Source organism: Rhynchophorus ferrugineus, unplaced genomic scaffold (genome assembly GCF_030347505.1).
Source record: "Rhynchophorus ferrugineus isolate W39M unplaced genomic scaffold, kcgeb_rfMv2 rfM8, whole genome shotgun sequence".
Taxonomy (NCBI): Eukaryota; Metazoa; Arthropoda; class Insecta; order Coleoptera; family Curculionidae; genus Rhynchophorus; species Rhynchophorus ferrugineus.
The window spans coordinates 1,067,346-1,091,305 of record NW_027472587.1 but is presented as its reverse complement, the minus strand read 5'-3'; the positions used below and the strand labels follow the sequence as shown (position 1 = coordinate 1,091,305).

General features: G+C 30.5%; 3 protein-coding genes across 10 annotated transcripts in view; 2 read left to right on the top strand and 1 right to left on the bottom strand.

Annotated features, from left to right (window-relative positions):
* Ser (protein serrate) overlaps window positions 1-1,845 on the top strand; it is a 318,726-nt gene extending 316,881 nt beyond the window's left edge. For all 4 annotated transcript variants that reach the window (XM_076412423.1, XM_076412422.1, XM_076412420.1 and 1 more), the window contains 2 exons: window positions 35-372; window positions 434-1,845. In XM_076412423.1, coding sequence (XP_076268538.1) covers window positions 35-372; window positions 434-884 — 789 coding nt within the window. In that variant the 3' untranslated portion in view covers window positions 885-1,845. The remainder of the gene's footprint in view (window positions 1-34; window positions 373-433) is intronic.
* A 1,511-nt stretch (window positions 1,846-3,356) lies between these two features.
* Window positions 3,357-6,931, bottom strand: LOC143201408 (uncharacterized). Its single transcript, XM_076412440.1, has 7 exons — window positions 6,738-6,931; window positions 6,024-6,682; window positions 5,051-5,799; window positions 4,651-4,965; window positions 4,317-4,574; window positions 4,061-4,255; window positions 3,357-3,843 (listed from the first exon to the last, which is right to left on the bottom strand). The coding sequence occupies exons 1-7, from the start codon at window positions 6,812-6,814 to the stop codon at window positions 3,757-3,759; spliced, it is 2,340 nt and encodes a 779-aa protein (XP_076268555.1). The 5' UTR covers window positions 6,815-6,931; the 3' UTR covers window positions 3,357-3,756.
* Window positions 6,932-7,136: 205 nt separating this feature from the next.
* wwk (anoctamin 8 white walker) lies at window positions 7,137-22,691 on the top strand. 5 transcript variants are annotated; one of them, XM_076412428.1, is made up of 22 exons: window positions 7,137-7,573; window positions 7,629-8,483; window positions 8,629-8,872; window positions 8,927-9,168; window positions 9,221-9,337; window positions 9,388-9,494; window positions 9,671-9,856; window positions 10,404-10,556; window positions 10,633-10,768; window positions 11,152-11,207; window positions 11,367-11,441; window positions 12,406-12,559; window positions 12,619-12,737; window positions 15,762-15,959; window positions 16,030-16,161; window positions 16,681-16,847; window positions 17,000-17,267; window positions 17,354-17,467; window positions 18,406-18,438; window positions 19,470-19,647; window positions 19,703-19,908; window positions 19,962-22,691. In XM_076412428.1, exons 2-22 carry the CDS (start codon window positions 8,345-8,347, stop codon window positions 20,028-20,030), a joined length of 3,093 nt encoding a protein of 1,030 aa, XP_076268543.1. In that variant the 5' UTR covers window positions 7,137-7,573; window positions 7,629-8,344; the 3' UTR covers window positions 20,031-22,691. The 5 variants fall into 5 exon arrangements, with proteins under 5 accessions (XP_076268543.1, XP_076268541.1, XP_076268542.1 ...); XM_076412426.1 differs by having other exon boundaries at window positions 10,374-10,556; XM_076412427.1 differs by having other exon boundaries at window positions 10,374-10,556; window positions 19,709-19,908; window positions 19,962-20,224.
* The last annotated feature ends 1,269 nt before the right edge of the window (window positions 22,692-23,960 follow it).

Genomic DNA, 23,960 nt, shown 5'->3' with positions numbered 1-23,960 from the left:
CACGACGTCGTTACATTAACGAAAACTATTTCAGTATGGCAGTCAATGGGTTCTTGATGGTATTCGAGTGGTAGGAGAGGCAATCTCAAGAAAACAGACCTCTCTGTTGGCTCTAACGTCAATTGTTGAAGTCAAAGTCGAAACCGCACTGATTTCCAGCGAACAACAAAGCAATAAAGTGTTGATCGCGTTGGTTTGCATAGTGATCTTCGGTTTAATCGCTGGCGTCTTGGTTGGTTTTCTCTATTTGCGATTAAGGCGAAGAAACCTAGGTATCAGCGGCATGAACTTGTCACCCTCGTCGGACGCATGTCATCGCAATCACGAAGACGAAAAATCGAACAATCTACAAAACGAAGAAAACCTAAGACGGTAAGTCTACGCACTCCAGGTTGAACAAGACACAGCGATAACACAAACTGTTCCGTTTCAGATACGCCAATCCTTTAAAGGAAGACGTCGGCAGCATGGCCAGCATCAACTCCGCTACCGCCTGCGGCCTGGATATGCCGAGAGTGAGCGTCGTACGTCCATTATCCTCTATGATACCGGCAGAAAGTTCCAGCGAAATGCTAGAGATGATTTCCGAAGTGGAGTGTCCCGGATCCAGGAAAACTATGTTGGTATTGCCCGGAACCAGTGCATCGGAGACAACGTTGAAACTGAGCGAGAGCATGACCCTGGACGGTCTCAGTCCGGCGCATCGCAGTAGCCAGATTATGCTATACAAAGCCCAAAACCCGGACGTGCGAAAGAACACGGCCGCCTTCGATGACTCGTCGGGTCATAAGGATTTTAGCAAAAATATTATTAACGTAAACAAGCAGAGGACTACACAACAGAACACCAGTGCCAGTGCGGATGTGCTTACTGTACTCGTTTAGAAAGCCAGTTTATATTATTTACAGATTTTATTCTTGTTTTTTTGGAGATTAGAGACTACACACAAACATTTCGAAAGCGACTAGGTACACCGAAATGCTAGTTTCATTAGTATTACGACATTCCCTGTGGTTTCTAAACCCGTAATTTAGTTGTAACAGAATCTTGCCAGAAATTTATTAATTTCACTACCAGCATGGAGTGAAAATTGTTAAATTTTTAATAGCTTAGTCATACTAAAAATGGTTCAGCAATGAGGAGTTTCAGAAAAACTGCGTTAAGTTGTGTACATTTTTATGACTGAAGATTATATAGTTTCCTTTAGACAAAATAATTTTATGAATCATATCATTGATGTGTGTAGTCGAAAGACACTGAAATGGACCTTTGGTGAGAATCAAGCAAGTCATGATAGAATTGTATAATTTAATATCGTGCAATTTTAGAACTAAGAAGAATTACTAGGTATTAAATATTTCAAATGAACTATTAATTTGTTGATTTTAGTACACTTAAAAATAAATTCATTGAGATATGAACATTGTTACTGTGTACATATATAGTAAAAAGACTAGCTGATAATTTCCTACTTGTAAATATTTGCGGAAGGTCTCTGTATAAAAGACTTATAGTGTCTTAGCGTAGACACACCTATTTGTGTATACTGTACTTTGTAATTTTACAGTTACAATAGAGAACATAATGCACAATAAAATAACAAAAAGACCTAGTGGCAACAAAATGTTAGAAAAACAAAGAGCCTTTTCTCACAAGTTATTACGATAGTAATCCTAAGCATAAATGCCTATTTAATGTAGATTGTAAAATTAGATATAGACGGCGTCAATATGACCCTCACGAATTTAAGAATTAAGAGAAGAAAAAGCTATTTAATTTTAATACGATGTGTAGTTTATTGATCTCGTGAATGCGACACCACAGAATCGAGAAAGAAAAGAAAAATTATAAATGTAATTTAAAAATAAATAGTGTGATATTATTTAATGTTTTAAATTGTTTTTATGTTTGTTAAATTTATTTTAAAAAAGACATTTTTATTTAAATTTAATATACGTGTATCGCAGAATAACGATTGTACATATTTTTTTTTGTTTTTTATTATTTGTATTTATTATCTCATTGTTCCTTTTTATATCATTTTTTATATTTTGTATTATTAGATTGTACTTTTTCTATATTTTTAAAAAATATTGATTTAAACCTGTGAACTCGTATTAATATAATTAAGATATTTTGTCCGGATTTGTAATAATGGCAATGAAGAAAGAGATAATAAAAAAATTAACTGTAAATATTTGTATATATATAGTTAATATCAATATTTGAAAAAGAAATCAAATGGGTGTTTGTAAAAGTTAGTTTCACACTACAAAGTTTTATTTATGTTCAATCTCAATTATTCATTATTGAAAATATTGCTAATACTAAATATTTTGAGACAAAAATTATTTCTAACTTTTAAAAACACACCTAATATTAATGACCACAGTACTTAGCCTGTTTTTTTTAAATTAAATAGTGCCTTTCTTGTGCCTCACAAATCGACATATATAATGGTTTATCAATGACTATGTGCGACTTCCTTTGTAGCAAAAAAATTAAAGGGTATTAAGTAGGAAATAAGAGATTCGAATGTATATTTTGTAAAAATGATATTTTGCATATGTTTGCAAAAAAATGCTTTGTAATTAAACTCAAATTAGAGCTTGTCAATTATAATAAATAAATGATTAATAGAAATAACTTGTTTCATTACCAGCTGAAGAAAATTATATATATATATATATATATATATATATATATATATATATATATATATATATTTTAAAGTCTCCTTTTACCAACTATGGTTAAGTAACCAGCCTGGTTACTGGCGTGACTGGGATCATTTTCCTTGTCGGATTTTACACTCTTGCCTAGAACATTCACAAATTTTAAACAATCACAAACATTCGCACCAGTAGAAGGAACGTCCCATCGCCTTTACCACTGCGCCACCAAGCCGGCAAAGAAAATCATTGACCCCGTTCAAAGCAACTGCTCTAAATTAAACGTTCTTTATACAAACTACGTTCAACTATTTTAAGGATTACTAATCACTGTTACAATATTGAATAGAGATCATCTTGCTTTGCTCAACACACTTGTTCCAATGATCCTCGTCTAATTTATTGATCTCTTTGCTGTAATAGTTCTCCGGAAACGAATAAACTGTATGTTAAAATAATTTATACTTAAATATATATGTTATTCACTGATTTATTTGAGAAAGTGCACAGTATTGGTAGAAAATTATCTGTTTTCATTTTATTATCGTTTTACTTGATCAATGTATGTAATTTAAACACTTAGATTATCAAACAGAAAACTTATGAAATTAGGAAAATTAGGTTATTATGATAAATTATGAATGAAATTCATAAAGGAAATTATGATGAAATGAAAGTGTGGACTTATTAAAAATCATATTTACTTAAAGCCTTTTAAAATCGCATTCTTATATTATTTATTAATTTGACATATATTTCAACTACATTCTCCATATAATGGATATTCTAATCTAACTAGACATGATATTAATTGAATTTGTTAAGAGATAACTCTAAATTCTGTTCCATAAAAAATATTCTGTAATTTTTATGAAATATAAGTATACATGCTTAAGCCATCGATTCATTGTTACCAAAAATAGTTCCATTTCGTTCTACGAAAAGGTGGCATAGAGTTTTCTCTTATCAAAAAATAATTAAATTATTTCTTTTAAAAAATTTCATTTTTATATACATGCCCAATCAATTTTAACACTAAATGGTGTATTCATACAAACAATAAATTGTACACAGAATATTTCAATTAAAATCTATAACTATTGTCCACTGTTAATATTTCATATGGAATTGGTATAGAACAAAATTCATTAGAAAGAGTCCCCACAACAATCTAAAAAAAAGAAATCGCAACAAAACTAGTTAATTCAAATATATCAGCAACATATACTATATTAATATTCTTGATACTAATAACTGATTGCTATAAAAGTAACTTAACAAATACAATTAAAGAAATAATGTTTTCATATGAATGTGTATTCATCAATCAAAGAATAATGCAAAAACGTAAATCTCATTAATTGTTAAATTAGCATTAAATGACTTACTTGATTATTAAATACCTCCATAGATAGTATTCCTCCCCCAGGTCCTTTCAGCGCTGCCACATGCTGCTTTGTGTTCAAATTGTAAACACACACACTGCCAGTATAACATCCAGCAAATAAATAACCATTATACATTTTCATACAACTAATTCCATTATAATCCTCGCCAGAAATGTTGTTTACCAATTTTCCATCCTAAAGTATTTTGGCACATTCTAAATTGATATTCCTCTTCTTACAATAGATAGATACTTACATAAAATGAAAAAACCAATATACTGTTAGATGCAGTGCCACAATATAAATGTGTTTTATCTAAAATCATTGAGTATACAGTAGGCGAAATCGCATCATTGCTAAAATTTCTCAAGTATAGGCCCGTCACAGCACATCTCATATGAACGGGAGCCTGTTTGCATCCAATTATTAAAACCTTTCTTGCTCCTTCCCATGCGGCTTTTATAACCATTATACTTGAACCTAAATGTTTCTCATTTAAATCAATCTTTCTTTTCTAAAAATATTAAAAACCTATGTATATTTTACCTAAATTAGTTATAGATTAATATAATCAAAATAATATGTAGTACCTGAATTGAGTAACTCATAAGACTTCCTTGTAGGCAACCAAGGAATATGTAGCCCCACATACTGTCCATACAACTAATTTTATCATCAATTCGACAAGCCTTAAGTAACTTTCTATTGTGGAAGTCATAACTTTTTAGGACCATATCATAACTTCCAACGTACATAAAAACAAAATCGTTATAACCTCTGTCAAATAATAGACTTGTTATTGGAACAGAAGTTATATTGAATGTATGAGTAAAGGCCCCTGTCTCTAAACTTATAACACACACTTCTCCAGATTCTGTCCCTATGACTAACTCTTGTTTTACTCTCTAGAAAATTACCAAGTATAAGGTAACATAGAACTCAAACAATATTCTGAAGAATTTATAATCATACTTAGCAAATAAGAAATACCTCAATGACAGACACTTTATTCTTGACAATTGGCAAAGTTAAAATATCTTCTAAATCCATACATTCTCCTTTAATTATTACATTTTTATCATTATTGGTATCAGCATCGGTCACCTTTTTTCTCCTTTTCCTGTCAGCTCTATTTTTATCAGGCGATTTGTGGTAATTTTCACTATGTTCATCCCCTGGCCTACTTTCAATATTTGCATTTGTACTCATTGTTTCAATTTCTGAACAATATGATTTAAATAGACAATCTCTAAATGTTGTCAATTTATTTATACACTTGTTGATAAAGTTAATTGTATGTGATACATCTTTGAGATTTGAAATATCGCATTGGTGCCGGCTAGTAAAACTTCTTATACAACTGATCAATTCTTCTTCAATCCCATTAAACATTTCCTGGTTAGAAACATTTTCTGTTTGACACGATACATCTTTATAGACAGGCAAATCAAATAAATGACTGTTGATTCTTAAAACAGAATTATTCTCATTCACATTGTTATTTGGAAAAATGACAGTTTCCTGAGAGTAACTACTGCAAACACTGTTATTAACATTGCCACGTTTAACAGGAGTAATAGACACATTTTCCAGTAAGGGATCAACTATATCATTTTTAGTAATTTCTACACTTTCATTTTCACTTATATTCATTTCTATTTTAACTTCAATTTGTTCTTCATTAGTGCTTTCTGATGGTGTTAACATGGCAGAAATGTCATTATTAGCTTGAAGTGCTTCTGAAATGGAATAAATAGCTATATTTAATAAACAATTCTATATTAGTAAACATATTTATTGTTATAAACCCAAAGTATAACTTAATATTTTATACCAAAGTATTAATTAATCTTAAGTACTTATTATTTATATTATTATAAAATACAATTATAATAAAAACAAAAATTAAATAAAATAAAATATTAAATCAAAAACAACAATTTTAAATGAATATTAGTTTTACCTGCTTCAAAGTCAAAGTTAAGTGTAGCTCTTAGCTCTTCAATAACATCTATAGGCAGTTGCTCCAGCCTTATTCCTATGTCAGGTATAATTGAATCAATGAGTTCTCCAGATTTTTTTGAATCACTCACTTCAGATGTACACATCTGTCTTAAGACTCTTGATAATTCTAACCTCTTTTGTTTTTGAATTTCTTGAATTGCAGTATCAAGACCACTAGAATTAGCATTAATAAAATTTTTTCTTCTTCCTTTATTCAAATTGACAATGTGATTCATTATCCTTTCATGTATTTCTTTTACATCAATATCAGTAGCAGTATTCCTTTTTATCCTATTTGATTTTTCATTTTGTTTTTCCATATCTTTGTTTAACTGATCTTTGTTATTTATAATATCAAAGCTACTGATATTTGAATCAAGTTTTGTAGATGATACAATTGATATAAGTGGTTCATTTGGACTTAATATTTGACGCATAATTATTGCGCTAGTTTGTTTAATTTTATGGGCCATATATTCCTCAGTACCCTCAACAGGAAGTGATTCGTGTGTCTGGTTACTTGATTCTTGTTTGGTATACTTATCCCCATAAGACCTTCCCTTTCCATGATAATACTTATGATGATAATTTTTATAGTGTTTTCCACGGTATGATGACCTTAAAATTAAATTCTATTTTTATTACAAAACAGTGTATTGTAAATGTACCAAACCTTCTAAAATGTATCTTAGAATTTTTCTTCTGATGACTAAGCAGCTGATTGGAACTTGTCTTTTTATTATTAACCATCGCAATAACAATTAAAACAATTCATTAATATTAAATTATTATTTACCAAGCTTTCAAATATTTTATCCTTTATTTTGCTTGGCCATGTTATATATGGTTATGAAACCAAAGTCGACAAAACCCTTAATGTAATATAATTTTTTGGTCATATATATTGGGAAATTATATATGTTGTTCATTTCCTTATAATGAACTATGTATTTATACATATGCAAAAAGTAAAATAAACAACAAATAACTTATCATAGAAAAAACTTGTAACTTATCAATCAAATAATTAAAATTATTAATCGACTATAAAAACCACTTTGGTTATATTTATGTTTTATTACATGGCAGTTTTTAGCCAAGCTTTATATGAAATTTTTGTGCAAAATTAATTTAAATCAAATCTGTATAACTAAATATAAAATTAGGCAAAAGTGTCTTTAATTAAATAATTTCAATTTTCCATTTATATGTATTCCAATTTAATATGTTTAAGTGTGTTTGCAGTGCAATTTTCATTTTTAAATGGCTGATATTTGTAAATGGGTATGGTAAAGAAATATTTCCCAAAAATAATTCTGTAACAGAGCGTGCGGAGAAAGAAGATAACTTGCCAAAAAAAGTTTTAAATATTAGTGGTACAAACCTAATAACCAAGAAGGAAGAAGTTGAAGATGATTATATGAACACTGGTGCAATAATAAGAGCGTTATTAGTATTTGCAGCAATTGGAATTATTTTCCTTTTATATGTCTGTTATAAAACCTATAGGTGACTTATTATTTTTTAATACATACACATTTAGTTACATAAATATATTCATTAGGCATAATACCGTTGACAAAAGATGTGTGGTCATACAGAAATATGGAGTACGCCAAAGACGAAGTGATATGGAAATGGTTCCTTTACCCCTTTCCGATGATGAAGATGATGAAACTGTATTTGATCTAACAACTAATGTTGGCCGATAATATGATAATTCTACATTATCAATATATTTATTAATATTCATTTGTGCCTTATAAATTTGTATAAAAATGTAATTATATCATAAGTATTAATACATAAAATTTATAATAACATGAAAAAGTTTATACTGGCTTAAGAATGTAAATATGTTTAATATATTTTTACTCAAATCACCCGAATGGAATAAAATTACGTTACGAAAAATTTAACGTTAATTAATTTTAAGATATTATTTATTAATGAGATATATTATCCCACATATATCATAGAAAAAAATACTCTAATACAATCACTGAAAAACTATTTAAAGGCGCATGCGTAAAAAATTGGTTAAACAAATTTCGTTTTTAAAAATAAGATGGATAAATATTAGCGATACATTTATTTGGTTTTCACAAAACTATCCTCTTGTCAAATCTTAATTTGCTTGAGAATTCGCATTGGAACTACTAATCAGCTGTTATTGACAAATCCATAATCATGTAAAAATGGTGTGCAGTTTAAGAAAATAGCAGGGTCAAAAGACCAGTCATTAATGATTTTCTGATACGTATCTTGCCTCGTGTTTGTATGTTATCTACCGATTTACAGTACCCACGTAAGATGGCAGAAAATAGCGATAAAATATCTGAAGAAAATTCATTCCACAATTCGGGATTGATACGCCGCAAAAAAATAATAAAATGCGCTCAACAAACATTAGAGCAAGGTAATTCAATTATAAACTTATAAAACTATAGGAAATATGTATCAAATGTATATTGGAAATTTAAAATAATTATTTTGTTAAAACTTTTAATTATAAGCTACAGGTTATTTTTAGGTAATTGATGGTAAATTATGAACATTTTTAGCTTCAGAATTACTTAAAAAGAAAATTCCTTGTGCCGGGTATTTTCTAGCACCTAAAAGATTATGGTTAAAACGAGTATCAACCCCTAATTGTGATGTTGTACTTACATTCCCATCTCATACTGAAGATACTTTTCTTTTGTGGCTGTTATCAAAACTAAAGCAATTACCTGGTCTAACAGTTCATGTGAGGCACCATGCTTCCACTCAAAGCAGTGCTTTTTATCTTTCAGCTTCCTTCTCTGTGTAAGTACTTAGTTTAATTTAATATATTGTTTAAATTTAATTTTAAATTTAAAGGCTTCTTAAAGCTGCTGAAGAGTACCATTTACCGAAAGCATTAAAACAGTGTAAAGGAGGTGGTTTAAAAGAACTATTTGTGCAAGAATTTCAATCTTATGAAGGATCGGAAGATCAGGAACATTTTTTCACAACTGAAGAAAGGCAGTGGTTAGTATTAAGATTATTAGAGAGTATTAGGACCAACAAGGATGACTTAAACTCCATTACCAATGTAAATTTACTAGAGGGACAGCCAATAGGTTATAACATAAATAACAATTTTACTATAAAAACTTAAAGTATATGTTTCAGTTCCAAAATGTTTAACAGCAGGTTTAATTTCCCAAGTGTTTCCGCTCCATGAGCCATCCACTTTAGAAAGATTACAACAAATATGGGTTAGAGATATATTTGCCAAACAGCCTCTAGGTAAAGGATGCCAAAAAGTTATATTATTATTTTATTGTAAATGATTTTAGATGAAATTACTGAGTATTTTGGAGTAAAAATTGGAATGTATTTTGCCTGGTTAGGGCATTATACTACAGCACTTAGTATACCAGCTTTTGTGGGATTCATATTTTGGGTAAGTATTTTTTAGTATATAACAATGTTTGTTATAGTAATGAACTGTATTTAAATGCAAACTGATTTGATTTTGAAATAAGATTGTTATATAATGATATGTGATTATGTTATATTTATAGAAAGGTTCAACAGTGTTTTCTGTATTTCAATTTAATAAATTCTTGTTATTTGAAGCTGTTTTGTAATGGAAAACATCAAACTACTCAAGATGTTGGCTATGTACTATTCTCAATTTTTAATGTCGTTTGGGTAACAACATACCTTCAAGCCTGGAAAAGATATTCCGCGGAGTTAGCTTTTCGTTGGGGAACCTTAGATCAACGAGATGATTTACTTGCCGAGCCACGACCGTTGTTTCGAGTAAGTAGTAGGATGTGTTAAATCGCTTGAGCATATTTACATTATTGACAAGCTATATCCTATGAAAAAGAATTTAGTTTTCAACACGTAATTTTAAAAAGCATCATATTTCAATTTGAAGTTAAAAAATAATTTCTGATACCTAAGCTGCATTGTTAAATGGAGCATTTTATTTCATCTTAAATATGTTTTATGAAGTGCACTTTGGATTTTTTTATAATGTAAAACAATTAATCTATAGAATTAATTTTAATCTTATAGAATTCCATTAGTGCTGTTGATTAACTAGTTAAAATAATAAAGAAATAAGATATATTTAATAATAAAGCAGAGAAATAATATAAAGTAGTTGCAAATGTTCCAGAGCCTTTTTAAGTTTTATAATTTACTTAAATATGTTAATAAATGTTATTTTTAATTGGCTGATATATTTAAAACTAATTTTGTGCACATTATATTTTTATTTTAGCTTTTTTAGTAGATTTTTCATTGAGCTTTGTAACATGTCGTTGTGCAGCTACCGCGACATGTTCTTATTTGTTATCAGGGACCGTTGAAAATCAGTGCAGTCACTGGCAGACTGGAACCCTATCATCCAGTGTGGAAACGTCATATTTTTCGATACTGCATCTCCGTACCTGTGATCGCTATTTCGTTACTTACTGTGTTTGTCGTAATGATTATATCGTTGCAAATTCAGGTATGGTGTTATAAATATAATTATGCTACAATGGTAGAGGATGTATAAGCAAATTTTGAATTATACAATATTCCAGGACTGGTGGGATGCCTTTTTAACAAAAAAAGGTTTTCCTTTGTGGTTGGGATATTTTCCGAAAATCATGCTAGCAGTTTTTATATCTCTGATGGATGAGGCTTACTTTAAAATTGCAGTATGGCTGAATGACAAGGGTAATTATAAATAATTCAGTTTTACTATTTATGTCAAAAATTGTATAATTATTCCGATTGGATAAATAGTTTATTCATATACATAAATAATAATAATAATAAGGGATGTTAGTCATTATACTGACAAGAAATCAAACTGGACTGACGATTAGCTTAATTTGATTAGCTTCAGCCTAAAAATAACACGGTATTGTGTTTGAGTTGTAAAAATCAGTTCATTGCAGTTTGAATGGAAACTTTAATTTATATTGAAAATATTGGTCTTTTTTTGGATTTTTTAAAATCTTATAAACTATTTATCAAACCAGTGAAGCAAATTGTTTATTTAAAAATTGGTAATGTACTAATTTTATGTACCATTGTTTTTTAATGCTGCTGACTAGAAAATTATCGACTTGAAACGAAATATGAGAACCACCTCATAGGCAAAGTCGCTTTGGTTTGTATATAATTATTAAAATACATTTCCATAACCTATTATCGTTACTATGCAATTATGTTAGAATGTAGAATTGGAATATGTGCATGTCTATATTAAATTCTAGTGCATTTTGTTCTCGACATAGATGGAAAAGTAATTTGTTATTCTTAATTTCAGTTCCAATTCGTCAATTCTTTTCTGTCGTTGTTTTACATTGCATTTTACCTGCAAGACCAAGCTAGACTTAAGGAGGTAAATATATATTTATAGATTAATGTCATGATTAGGTTAAGATGCGAAGTGAGGATTAGTTACAACTATAAACTTCAGTTCATTAAATAAATTGATACTACCTTTTTATTTTTGGTAAAAATTGTTTTGATATATAGACCCTAAGTTCCTATTATATTAGTGTAAGTAGTATTTATTAGGTGTATGACTTAATTTTTACAAGTTTTTCAGCAAATTATTGTCATATAAAGATAGACATCAACGAATTCAATCTTGAAAATTGTTTCCTACGATCTTGAATACTTAGTAGGATATTGAATATGCAGCATGAGAGACGATTTCATATCTCAAGTTCAATATTAAGCTTGCACAGTAAATGATGATCTATGTGCTGAGATTTACTCGCAACATTTTACGTTTGAAAATCTCGTGAAAAATATACTTTTCATCAGCCATTATGATTTTTATATCCTTTTTGTCCCGACAGATCGGTAAAAGACAAGTATTCATTATCGTTGGTTTCATATATATTTGATGTAAACGCTTTAAAATAGCTCTTTGGGTGATTCCTACCTGAACTCTAAACTGTTGTTCTGTCCAGCAGAGCTTGTAATTCTGCATGTTTAAACTTTCGAAGAATCACCACTTCTATAATATGTGTAAGACTAAGAATAAATTAAATCAAATTAAGAGAGAAATGAAATATTGTGCTCTAGATTTTTTTTAAATATAAAATGAGCTGTTTATCAGTAGCACCTTAACTATATTTATTTGGTATTCTGAAACATTACTCCTGTTTTGTTTGAAACTATAAAACAGCAGGAAACAATGGATACAATATGTCTATTTTAGATATAATGTCTAAGCTCAAAGAAAGAATCTGAAGATATAAAATTATACACGTAATACTATTTGATTGTTAAAACTAGGCGATTTGTAACATTAATTCAAAACAATTTATGTTAATATAATGTTTTCTTTATAGCAACTTGCAGCATTATTGATTTCCAGACAAGTTATTGGTAATCTGAAAGAGTCCGCTTTACCGTACATGTTGGAACATTTGCGCCTAGCTAAAATGAGCTTCGATATGTGGGGTGCGTTAAGCCCATTAGGAACGAAACCTCCGCCCGGTCAAAGTAATGAGCACATATAATTAGGATTGTATGTCACTCTTAACGACACCTTTTTGATACAGATAGCGACACCTTTGATATTGATAAAACTGAAGAAAGCAGGGAAGAAGAAAACAATGAACCGGAACGCGTGGCTAAACGGAGCATGAGCCAAGCGGAGCTGGAGAGCTCGTTGTATAAGGTATTGTACATGATATATACTTGGCGTTTTAATGCTTTGATATTTCTAACTGGAATTTTGTGTTTCCAATATAAAAAGTCCAAAATAGGGGTAAGTGGTAATGGTAGATTACTGAGCATGATCATTCTAGAAGCCACTCACACACTTAGCTTGTAGCTCATCACTATTACAAAAAGATACAAATTAATTCACGCCCATTGTTAATACATGGGTTCTATTATTTCAAAATATTTAAAAAGTATAAGTGATATTTTAGTTTTAGGTCTTGTAGAATTAATAGAACATTATTATCATTGACTATTACTACTAATTTTGATTAATTGTAATATGTGCAGATAAGTTTTGATAGTTTTATAAGAGAAGGTGTAGCTAGTACTAAAATACAGACAATTTTGTAACAATATCATTGAGGGATAAAGTTTTACTGCCAAAATAAGTCTTCGTCTCATAATATAATAAATAAGCGCATTTTTTAAGTGTCAACAGCGACTTTGGCGATATGTGGTTGCTGCAGGACAGTAGTAGTACTGCAGCAATGGTTCCCAACCAGTGGTCTAAGGACCACCAGTAGTCCACACATGTGCACAGTGCAGTGAACGACAAGAGCGGGGGTCGTGGGGGCGGTACGTGGCGCCAGCGTTTGCGATCTGTCTACAATTGAACGTGTATCGTGTGCAAGGGATTGCCTACGTTTTTCGCTGTTATTTGTTATATTTGAGTGCCCGTAATAGTATTTAGTATTACTTAACTATACGAGGAAGTGAATCATTCATTATTGCCCGTTCTTAACCTTATTTCACGAATTTTTTCGTAAATAATATAAGTAACAGGTCAATTGAAAAGTCCCCGGCCTAATATATAGATGGCGCTACTAGAATTAAATCCATGTTTTTTAGTTAGCCCCAACTCTTAAAAGAAGCGTCTATAAATTTGACAGCTGTTTGATCATTAGTTTGTGAATTATAGCATTTTGAGTGAATCAACTTTTGTTATTGTAAAAAAAAGGATAAAAAGAAATTTCGCGTGTTTATAAAATATTGCTTTTTGAAGGGAAAAAATACAGTTAAAGCAAAAAACTTGGCTTGATGCCGTGTTTCTGGCCACTGTCCCAGAAAAATCAACCATCAAGAATTGGTATGCTAAGTTTAGACGTGGTGAAATGATCACCGAAGACGGTGAACGCAGTGGACGCCCAAAAGAGGTTGTTCCCGACGAAAACATTTAAAAAATCCACAAAATGAATATTTGGATGTGATAAAGCTCTGTGCAAAGTGGGTTGAAGATGTCTGCTAAGATTCTTCGAAGGGAATTTAGAGAACCTAATCAAAATGAAAGTTGGGGGTAGTTGTACGAAATTTGCAACATCGCAAAAATCATCAGTAGCGTCGTTTGAGATTTCTAAATTAATAGTACAACCTAAAAAACCTCACATAGTCGGAGAAATACTCATGACACCGTGTTTGACCAAAACTGTCGAAAAAGTTTTGGGATTAGAGACCAAGGAAAAAATACAAGATATAACTCTGTCCCACAACACGGTCAAAGTTCGAATTGAACTTATGTCAAATAATATGGAGGAGCAACTTGTTTCAAGAATCAAAAAGTCGCCATTTCTCGCTTTACAGTGTGACGAATCGACCTACATTTCAAATTGTTGTCAATTAATTCCATATCGGAACATTTTGAGAAACATAATCTTATATGGGATAAATTCGTTGTTCTCTATACTGAAGGTGTTCCGGCAATGTTAGAATCACGGTCCGGGCTGGCGACGTTAATAAAACAGAAAAATCCTAAGCTAATAACAACGCACTATATTATACATTTTTAGGCGTTAGCTTCTAAGATTTTTGCCTATGCGTTAATAATAATACACTGTATATATGTATATGTATACACAAAGTAGCCATAAAAGTAGTCCTTTTTAAAAAATTGTGCACTAAAATGAACTCCGACCATGAGGCACTTGTCTTTCACACAGGAGTTCGATGGCTATCGAAAGGTAATATATTGGGAAGATTATATGAACTGAAAGCAGAGGTTGATATTTTTCTGGTTTTCAAAAAAATTTACGATTTGTTGAAACAGTTTACTAATCTGGCATGTCAGATGAATTTGGTTTGCCTTGTGGATATTTTCACACACTTAAATAAATTGAATATGTAACTGAAAGATTCCCGAAATAAACAATAAAACTAAGACTCACCTACAAATGTTGACTGATGAATTAAATTCCCAGAATATACCGAAGAAGCTAAAGTTCGTAACCATTTCGCACGGACGCTGGTGAAGTTACTGAAGGAATCCGGGAAGAACTCATTGAATTCCAAAATTACATAAATGCTTTTGAATCGAATTCACTTGAGTCGTTTTAATGTAAAAAAACAATTTCTTATACTAGGCTTGGAGACCGCCTTGCGATATTTTATGGTTTTCTCAACAACTTATTTATGTGAACAAGGATTTTCTGCTTTGTTGGTGATTAAAAACAAGGCGACGAATCGTTTGAAAGTAAGTGATGATTTGCATGTAGCTTTGAGTAACAATATTAGTCCTAGGATATCCGAACTCGTGCAAAAGGTGCAAGCTCAGAAATCATAATAATACGAAATTAGATGAGTTTATCCTAAAAATATTATTATTTCTTTTTATATAATTTCCTATTGAGTTATTTATTAAAGTTTCAGTTTGATTATTACAGTTTATTTTTATTATACCTACATAGTAGTCCCTGTTAACAAGAATAATATAAAAGTGGTCCCTGGCCAAGAAAAGGTTGGGAACCCCTGTACTGTAGCAACTATAGTAGCATATGTACCAATGGACGGAACATAACAAAGTCACTGAAATTTGGGCCATCATTCCTGCCACCGTGAGAAGCAGTGGTGGAATTTAATAATAAAAAACTAATTTTTTTAGTTAATTAATAGTTCCGACACGTCTTTAATATATTCAGATTGTATTAAGAAAATATAATAAGAAATATAGCCATATACCTTTTCTTTCTAATATTTTATTTTGCAGTATGATGGAACATTCGCTGATTACTTGGAAATGACCATCCAATTGGGCTACGTAATTCTCTTTTCATCAGCATTCCCACCAGCAGCCGTTTGTGCTATGTTTAATAATCTCATAGAAATTCGAAGTGATGCTTTTAAATTAGGATATGTGTGTCAGAGACCGTTTGGTCAAAGGGTACCTAACATTGGTACATGGCAGGTAAATTTCCAATTGAATATTATACCCAATTGAATCTGAAAGTATAGTGGCAATTTTTTATTTGTTCCAGAACTGCATGGAATATATGAGTATAATGGCTGTATTGGTTAATTGTGCTTTGATTGGCCTCTCTGGGCAAGTGCACAGAATGTTTCCTGATATGACGGCTACTCAAACAATCCTACTTATTGTGGCATTAGAGGTAATTTGAATAGTAAAATTTCTAATAAACACGAAAAATATTTCTAAAAAACAATAATTAGAATATTTGTAATAAGTGTGAAAAAGTTATCCACGTCTTCGTCATCGTTAGAAAATTATTTGGTGAAAATACTATTGTATTAAAAATCGTAATAATGATGGAAACTGAGCCATGTTTTATGCCCTATGGTTCTGACAACCAACTAAGATAGTATCGGCTCTAGATGCCGTTTCCTTTGCCTGTAGTTCAGATTTCAAATTCTTCATTTATTCCTTATTGAGAAAATCTTCTCATTTCGGAAAGCACGCATTATTGGTAAACCGAAGGAGCATTTCATTGCTGCACAAAAAACATTATGTTATGTTATCGCACACAGAATATAGCTTCTAAAAATCTCCTTTGCTTGAAATAATTAATTAATATAATATGTAAGTTTATATTTAACGTGGATTATTTGTTCACACATCCAAACAAATAGTAGTTTTAATATCCTTTGAGTTTTTCTAATGTTATTTTTAGCATATTATGCTGGTAATTAGATTTATAATTACCTGTGCTATTCCTGATATTCCCGGATGGTTGGCGACAGAGATGGCGAAGATTGAATGGGCCAGAAGAGATGCCAGTCGCGTCACTACCACTGCAACTCCGTCTCCTGAAGAAATTCAAGCGAAGACAATTGGAAGGTATCACTTTATGTTTCTATTAGCGAAACTGAACAAACAGTAAATAATTATGATATTTAATCTTATCTTTGATAATGTATCTAAGAGTATTTAGATATAAATTGATATAATCGTTTGAATACCCTTATAAGAGTTTTTTGTTTAAAATTTAGATTTTCTGTCTCGCCAAGCCATAGTGTATCTCATGGTAGTAACGCAAAAAAATCTCAAGAAAAAATCAATAAATCAAAACCAGCAACGCCAGAGTCAACTAAAAACTTATCTTCTACCGTCACCCCAGTTCCTTCCCCTACAACGCCCGGCACCTCCCATAGTTCAAATACATCCAGTCACAGAACCCCGTTAGGTATTACGCCAGATAGTATCCAACAGATACCACCGTTTAGGCCAAGAAAATCCAAAGAATGGGCACCAGTAGAGGTACTGTTTTACTTTCAACGAATTTAATATTTATAGATACGTACAATATTTATAAAACTTGATAAATATGTAACATTACATTGTAGGGAGAAGCTACACATCATTTAACTATTGGACCCAGCGGTGGTATAGAATGGGCAAAACGGTTAAAAGAAGATAACGAAATACATCGTAGTACTGACTGTATTTCACCTCACAAGGTAAGATATGCTTTAAATGTTGTGATTATTGTATTTTAAATGAAATAAAATCTGTTTAAGTTTTATAAAAAATACGATCATGGAATTTAATTTCAAATATTTAACCAATTTTAATTGGGATACGAGGTACGTCCAAAAACTAAGTGTACTAGAGTCCTCACGGACAGAGGATGTTTTTACGATGTTTAATGAGATTAAATCGATTTATGGGCAAGGAATTATTAATCGTATGAGTACACCTAAATGATTTTGATAATTCAAAAGAGGTCATACTCATGGTCACGACAAACAAATGAGTAGAACACTATCGATTATTATGGATTCGCTTGTTTAAAACAATTGGGAGAGAGGCAATTCTGAACAATGGCTATTGCTGCAGAAAAGAACGCAAGTAAATTTTTTTTATTTGTTTTCATGGGCATCTTGAAAGTCGGACCTTCAGATTATCATTTGTGCACTTCCTTGCGCATAGATAGAATATCAGCTGAAGAGGAAATTAGAATAGTCGTAGTGTTAAATAGTAGTTGTAGATGTCGATCATAAGGAAAAATATTTGTCATTGTACTGAGAGAATCATGTAAAGGTTTTTTAAATTCTATAATATACCTAGTACACTTACTTTCTGGAAGTATTTCTCAAGTTTATTGATTTTATTGTTTATACAATTGATATAACTAAATATACTTATTTAATCAGTATATTGTCTATTTTGATTTAACAATATTATATTTTCAAATATAATTCATTTTAAATATTTTATATGATCTTGCACAATAGTGAGGGCAGCTATAAAAGGGAATAATTAATAGTCCTGCAATCACATTATTTATTTTGCAAGATTATTAGAATTGATATATATATCAAACTACTTTGTTTATTTTTTATTAGCAGTAGTTGTATTTTATTTATACTTTTGTTTATTTCTGCTCACCAAACAGAATAAACCCAGAATAATGGACGTCTCCAATAAGGTAGTGACAATTTGTGCTTTCCCTATTGTGTCACTATGTTCTAAGAGTTCTGTGTTTACCGCAACACACACTTTATATTACACATGTTTTTCAGCTTCTGTTTTTATGCATGCTCTTAAATACAATATATATCAGCAATATCTTCTGTGAAATTATAGTGAAAATTCTTTACTTTCTAATATAGAAAGTGTGTGAAAGAAAGTTTATATTCGTTTAGCTTACTGCGTGAACTCAACGATTCATGTACTGTCTCATCGAAAATGTGTCTGAAAGTTTGAAGAGATCGCTACAACAGCAGAGAAACTAAAGTCCGAGACGCCAATGATATTATTTTATTCTTGGCGATTTGAATCTTGTAATTCGGGAACCAAATATAAAAGCAACAAGATGGAAGTATATACTTTTGAAAAATATAATATAAGGTGACTATAGAAGCTGCAATGTCAGCGCGAGGAATTAATGGCTATAGTTTTTTCAAGGTTAAGTTTATTAGTTGGCAAATATTTATTTTATTAATACATAAAAAAAAATTTCCTGAATGGCTTACCTTTTTTAAATCAGTCCACTAAATATAAACTTTCATATATTTGACTAAATAGATATATTTTATTAATAATCCTTAAAAGTTTGTCTTACTCAAAACAATAACGGATTATTTCTGATATATCTTGTATGTGTGTTTTAAAATATAATTATAGTTATAAGATTTATATTAAAGCGTTATATGTATTCAAAATATATACAATGTCGTATTTTATTTTAATTTAACATATAAATTATTAATATTTTATTATTTAATTTAACACTTAATAAACGATGCTAACCAAATATGTATGTTTATAGAAATTATTGTTCTCTTATAATTATATTGTGGTTTATTCATAGTATAAAAAGGTGTTGAACTTTAATTAAGGCATAATTTAGTAAGTTATTTATACCATTAGTTTGTGTTGCACTAGATCTTTTTAAATCTTAATTTTGAATAAACTGTTTGTCATCAAAAGAATAAATGATTGTATTTTTCTGTTAAGGATGCTTCTAGTTCAGATACAGAATTGCATAGAACTAGCCCATTATGGCCACCAAGACCACGGTCCCCTCCAGAAAATATCGGTCCCCGTATTCGTCCACCAATAATACCTATAGATCCATCTTTAAGTGATAGTGCTAGGAGTATTTCTAGCCAGGAAGCTGATGAAGCGGCTAAAGGTAAAGCTTTTTAAATGTACCCTTATACATATCAGTAATTTGCGCATTGTGAAAGCTGAAGAAATCGCTGCTAAGAAAACTCGAGTTAAACAAAGCCTGATGAAACGTGCCCGTTCGGTAGCCATTTTTTCGCTTAAGCTGAAAGAACGAAGAGCTAGGGAGGCTCAAGAAAAGGCCATAAAAGGTGCCATAACTCCTTCTACGCCTTTACCGCCGCCACAATGTGGTGGAGGAGAATTATCGTGTATTCCCATAGAGAAGGTAAGCTAATTGGAACGATTCTTTAGTAATAATCTATTATTGTTGGTTTATAGCTAATTCAACTTGAGGATATTAGACGTAACGTTCAGGCAAAAAGTAATAATCAAAGTGGCACATTGTAGCTGTCTCCTTTGAGGACAGGAAATTCTGCAGCTGGAAGATATACCGATCTAAATTATTTTTACAAACAATAGTAGTCGCCGAGATGATATGATATGTACAGTTCTTAAAAAATTGAAAAACTACTTGTGCATGTTTATTTTTGTACATGTTATGTACAGGGTATGTCACAATATACATACAACAACAGAGACAATTCTAGATCTGCTTGTTCTGAAAAAGATTTATTCCATCTCGCAATATAATTCAATCCCTATTCATTCTTAAATATACTCAAAATATAGCAACAGTGTGACTACCTTTTAGGATCTAATTATCTCATAAACAAATTAGTAAGAATAAGTCCAGTTGATTTTTAGTTTGATTTTAATAAAATGACACATTATATTCTACATCAATGGTTAACGGCAGACATATCAGCCGGACCAAAAGGAAAAATCAATTTGAGATAGATTCCCATGATAGATTCACACTGCTCTTAAAAACAATGATAATAATTGGTAGTTATAAAAGCAATACGTCATCTGTTTCTCATTTTTCAAGAAGGCTAGTATTGTTTAAAAAAACATAAAGTCTACACTATTTTTAGTCACATTCCTTGAAAACGCTATTCTAATTAACTTCTTCCAAACTCTTTCTAAGAAAATGTTAGTATAAAATCAACATATATTGAAGTAACAAAAATGCCTTTTTAATAGGCTCATATCGTATTAATATTTCTGAAGACTATTATTTAATTGAAACTTAAATAAACGTAAAATTCCACGATATATATATTTGTAATAGGATAATTGGTTAACTAGTAATTGTGTTGTATTAAGAATCATTAAAGTATGTTTATTTATTATATCATTTTAATCCATCGCATAAATTACGCATCATTATATCGAAATATCAATAGTACTGCCTCAAAGTTTTATAAATACATGTTGATTTCATACCACATCACTACTAATCGCATTCTTACAAGATCGATTAAACTCATCTAAACATTTTGCCATCTGCATCAAAGAAATTGTTGTTTACTTAAAAAGGTAGTGTATAAACAAAAGAATGTTAATAGATAAGATTGTTTTAAATTATTTTTTATAATGGTAGTATATGTTAACGTCACGGTAGTTCTAAGACTGTATCAGCGTTAGGTTTAAACTAGCGGCTAATATTGCCTCAAGTTTTAGTCATGTATGAGATAGTTTTAGTAGCTGACGGTTTCTTTTAACACTGGATCTAGCTTCTTTTTAATTATTGCTTTTACATAAAAATAGTATTATGATATAATACAGTAATAGTTGAACTATATTAATGGATATTTCTTAATATCTATATCATTTTAGTATAAAATTTCCAATACTAGATATTAATAAATGTCTGAATTTGATTCAGCTGGTTTACAACATTCATTTACGAAAAAACTGATTCTAATACATTAACTTATAGTAGTAATGAACTGAAATATACAACTAGTACTTATTAAATATATAATACAGTTTATTATCAATGTACTTTTTAATCATCATAAAGTATGAATTTATTCCTATCTAATAATTCCTAACAATAAATAATCTTACACTCGATAATATATTTTAATTCGGCTAATTTTTTGTTATGATTATAAACATATTCACGGATTCTTGCTTTACTTTGTATTCAAGCTACGTGATTTAATGATATCTTCGAGAAAAATATTTCTCTTGAAGCATAGTACATCGAAATATGTGATTTTGCATAAGTTGTGTGGTAAAATATAATTTATAAATAATATTTGTTTAATATATGATTGAAGTATTACGCCGAGCAGTATTTATACGTTTTTATTAAGAAATCGTCGCAAAATATATAGAACGTGCATATTTTGTAGCTCAAGAAAGGGGATGTTTTCTCTTTAATTTTAGACTAGCTGATTGTTGTCTAGAAGATTATCTTTGATTTCAAAATAGCTGCAATTAAATCTAGTTGTCGATGAACATTAGTTAGATCGTCATTCGAATTATTTGCCTTTAAAGCTATTCGTCCATACAATTTGAGCTCTTGTGTTATTTCATAAAGAAGTACCTAAATTAGATTTAAAAAATGTGAAATCTTTGCTCTCCAATTGGACATTGTTCAGTGTATTATCTAGACAGCTTAATACTCAAATTGAGCTGTTGCTGGAATTAAATAATCTTTCACAATGTACAACTATCCAGTAAACTGTACAACACAAGTACAAGTAATTCATGTTATTATGTTGGGTTTGTGTGTGTGCGTGTGTTAAATACATACTTGATTTTTTTCTTCCATTTCACTGAAAGTGTCCAATGATCTAGAATCTACCTATAAGACTGCAAAGTATAGTTTGGGTTTTTCAATTTGAATGGTAAAAAACATTTATGTTTTACATGACTTATTTCAAAATAACAAAAACAAATGTAATTGCATTTATCATTCACGATGTTCATTTAAGTGTAACTTTATGGTCAATTAATATGTAATCGAGATCATGTAAAATATAGATGTTTAAACATAAGAGTTTTAACCATTGATCAATCCATTTTTAAATGAAAAACCTTGTTAAGAAGTATAGCCTTCTTTGTTAAAATTGTGGCCGATGTAAAATTATAAATGTCGCATAAGTGTTAAGCTTGTTGATACTATATTTACAAAATAAAAAACTAGTATTTTAAGTGGTGTACTTTCATTTTAAAGTTTAAAACACGCCTAGTAAATGACAATATGCTAATACTAAACTTTAATTCAATGACCTCTTCTTGAGGACGGGTCGATGTTGAAATTAAATAAAACATTGTGTGCCATATTTTAAGGAATTATTTGAGGCCCGTGTATGTCATTATAATGAGCTGGCAAAAAAAGTAATTTCGCATAATTTTAATGCAAAAGCAATGCGAGTATGGGATTAACACATCAGTATGTATTTCCCAAATTAAAATAAAACTAAACTAATTACTTAAACTACAGTTAAGAATACACAAAACAAGTTCGTCTGGATTGGCTTCAATCAATCAATCTTCTGATTTCCTGCGTGTTGTCCAGTAGCTGTATTGCTTCCACGTTGCTATGTTTATAATCACTTTCCTCATTTTGTAGATTAATCCCAAATGCTATACCCGGTCAAAAGCTTGTGAGGCATCCAGGAATATTACAGAGCAGCATTTATTTTCTTGGATTGCCTTTTCAACAACCGCTGTTACTCTTTGCGCTTGGTCGATTGTCTAATGGTGATTTCGAAATCCAAACTGGAAATCTGATATTTCTATAAATGGTATAATACATTTTAACAGCACTCTCAAATAATTTTGATATCTCAGGTGGCAGCGGAATAGACCTGTAAAATCCAACTTGTTCTGTCGGTTTGTCAGGCTTTTTAAGCATGATTATTCGAGCAAGTTTAAGATATTCTGGAACATGCTTTAGTCTCAAATAGGCATTATGATGTCAATATGATTATTGCTTTCCGTGGCAGCTCTTTTAATAACCTAGGTGAAATATCATCCATTCCAGGAGCCATTTTAGGATTGAGGTTGTTGTCAATTTCTGTGGCAACTTCTATTGGAGAAATCAGATTACAGCTAGATCGGGCTGATAAACAGGATTTATATCTATTGTAGATTTTATATCAATCCGTTGGATTGCGTTAGCCAAATATTCTGCGAATAATTCAACTTTATCATCGTCTTGTCGAACCTATTCATTTCGATCATTTTTAATAGGCGGATCACATTTTGGTACTTTAGTAATTGGCCTTTTAAATCTCCTAATTACTTTCCATAGCTCTCCATATCTTTGTCTGCTTCCGGGCTTAATCCATTTACATATTTTTCAAAGCAACTCTGTTTATATTCTTTAATCTTTAAAATTAAGCTTTTGTTAGGATTTGTCTGATAACTAATTCTATTAAATATTATTTTGTTTGCAGCATTTCTGGTTCTGTGTCA

Bases quoted from the DNA above. Each gene is read 5' to 3' on its own strand.
- wwk (XM_076412426.1), top strand. From the start codon at position 8,345: ATGTTATCTACCGATTTACAGTACCCACGTAAGATGGCAGAAAATAGC. The intron at 9,495-9,670 runs GTAAGTATTTTT...TGTTATTTGAAG, and splicing joins TTGTGGGATTCATATTTTGG to CTGTTTTGTAATGGAAAACA. The intron at 18,439-19,469 runs GTAGTGACAATT...TTTTCTGTTAAG, and splicing joins TAATGGACGTCTCCAATAAG to GATGCTTCTAGTTCAGATAC.
- LOC143201408 (XM_076412440.1), bottom strand. From the start codon at position 6,814: ATGGTTAATAATAAAAAGACAAGTTCCAATCAGCTGCTTAGTCATCAG. The intron at 5,800-6,023 runs GTAAAACTAATA...ATTCCATTTCAG, and splicing joins TAACTTTGACTTTGAAGCAG to AAGCACTTCAAGCTAATAAT. The intron at 4,575-4,650 runs GTACTACATATT...TAATATTTTTAG, and splicing joins TTATGAGTTACTCAATTCAG to AAAAGAAAGATTGATTTAAA.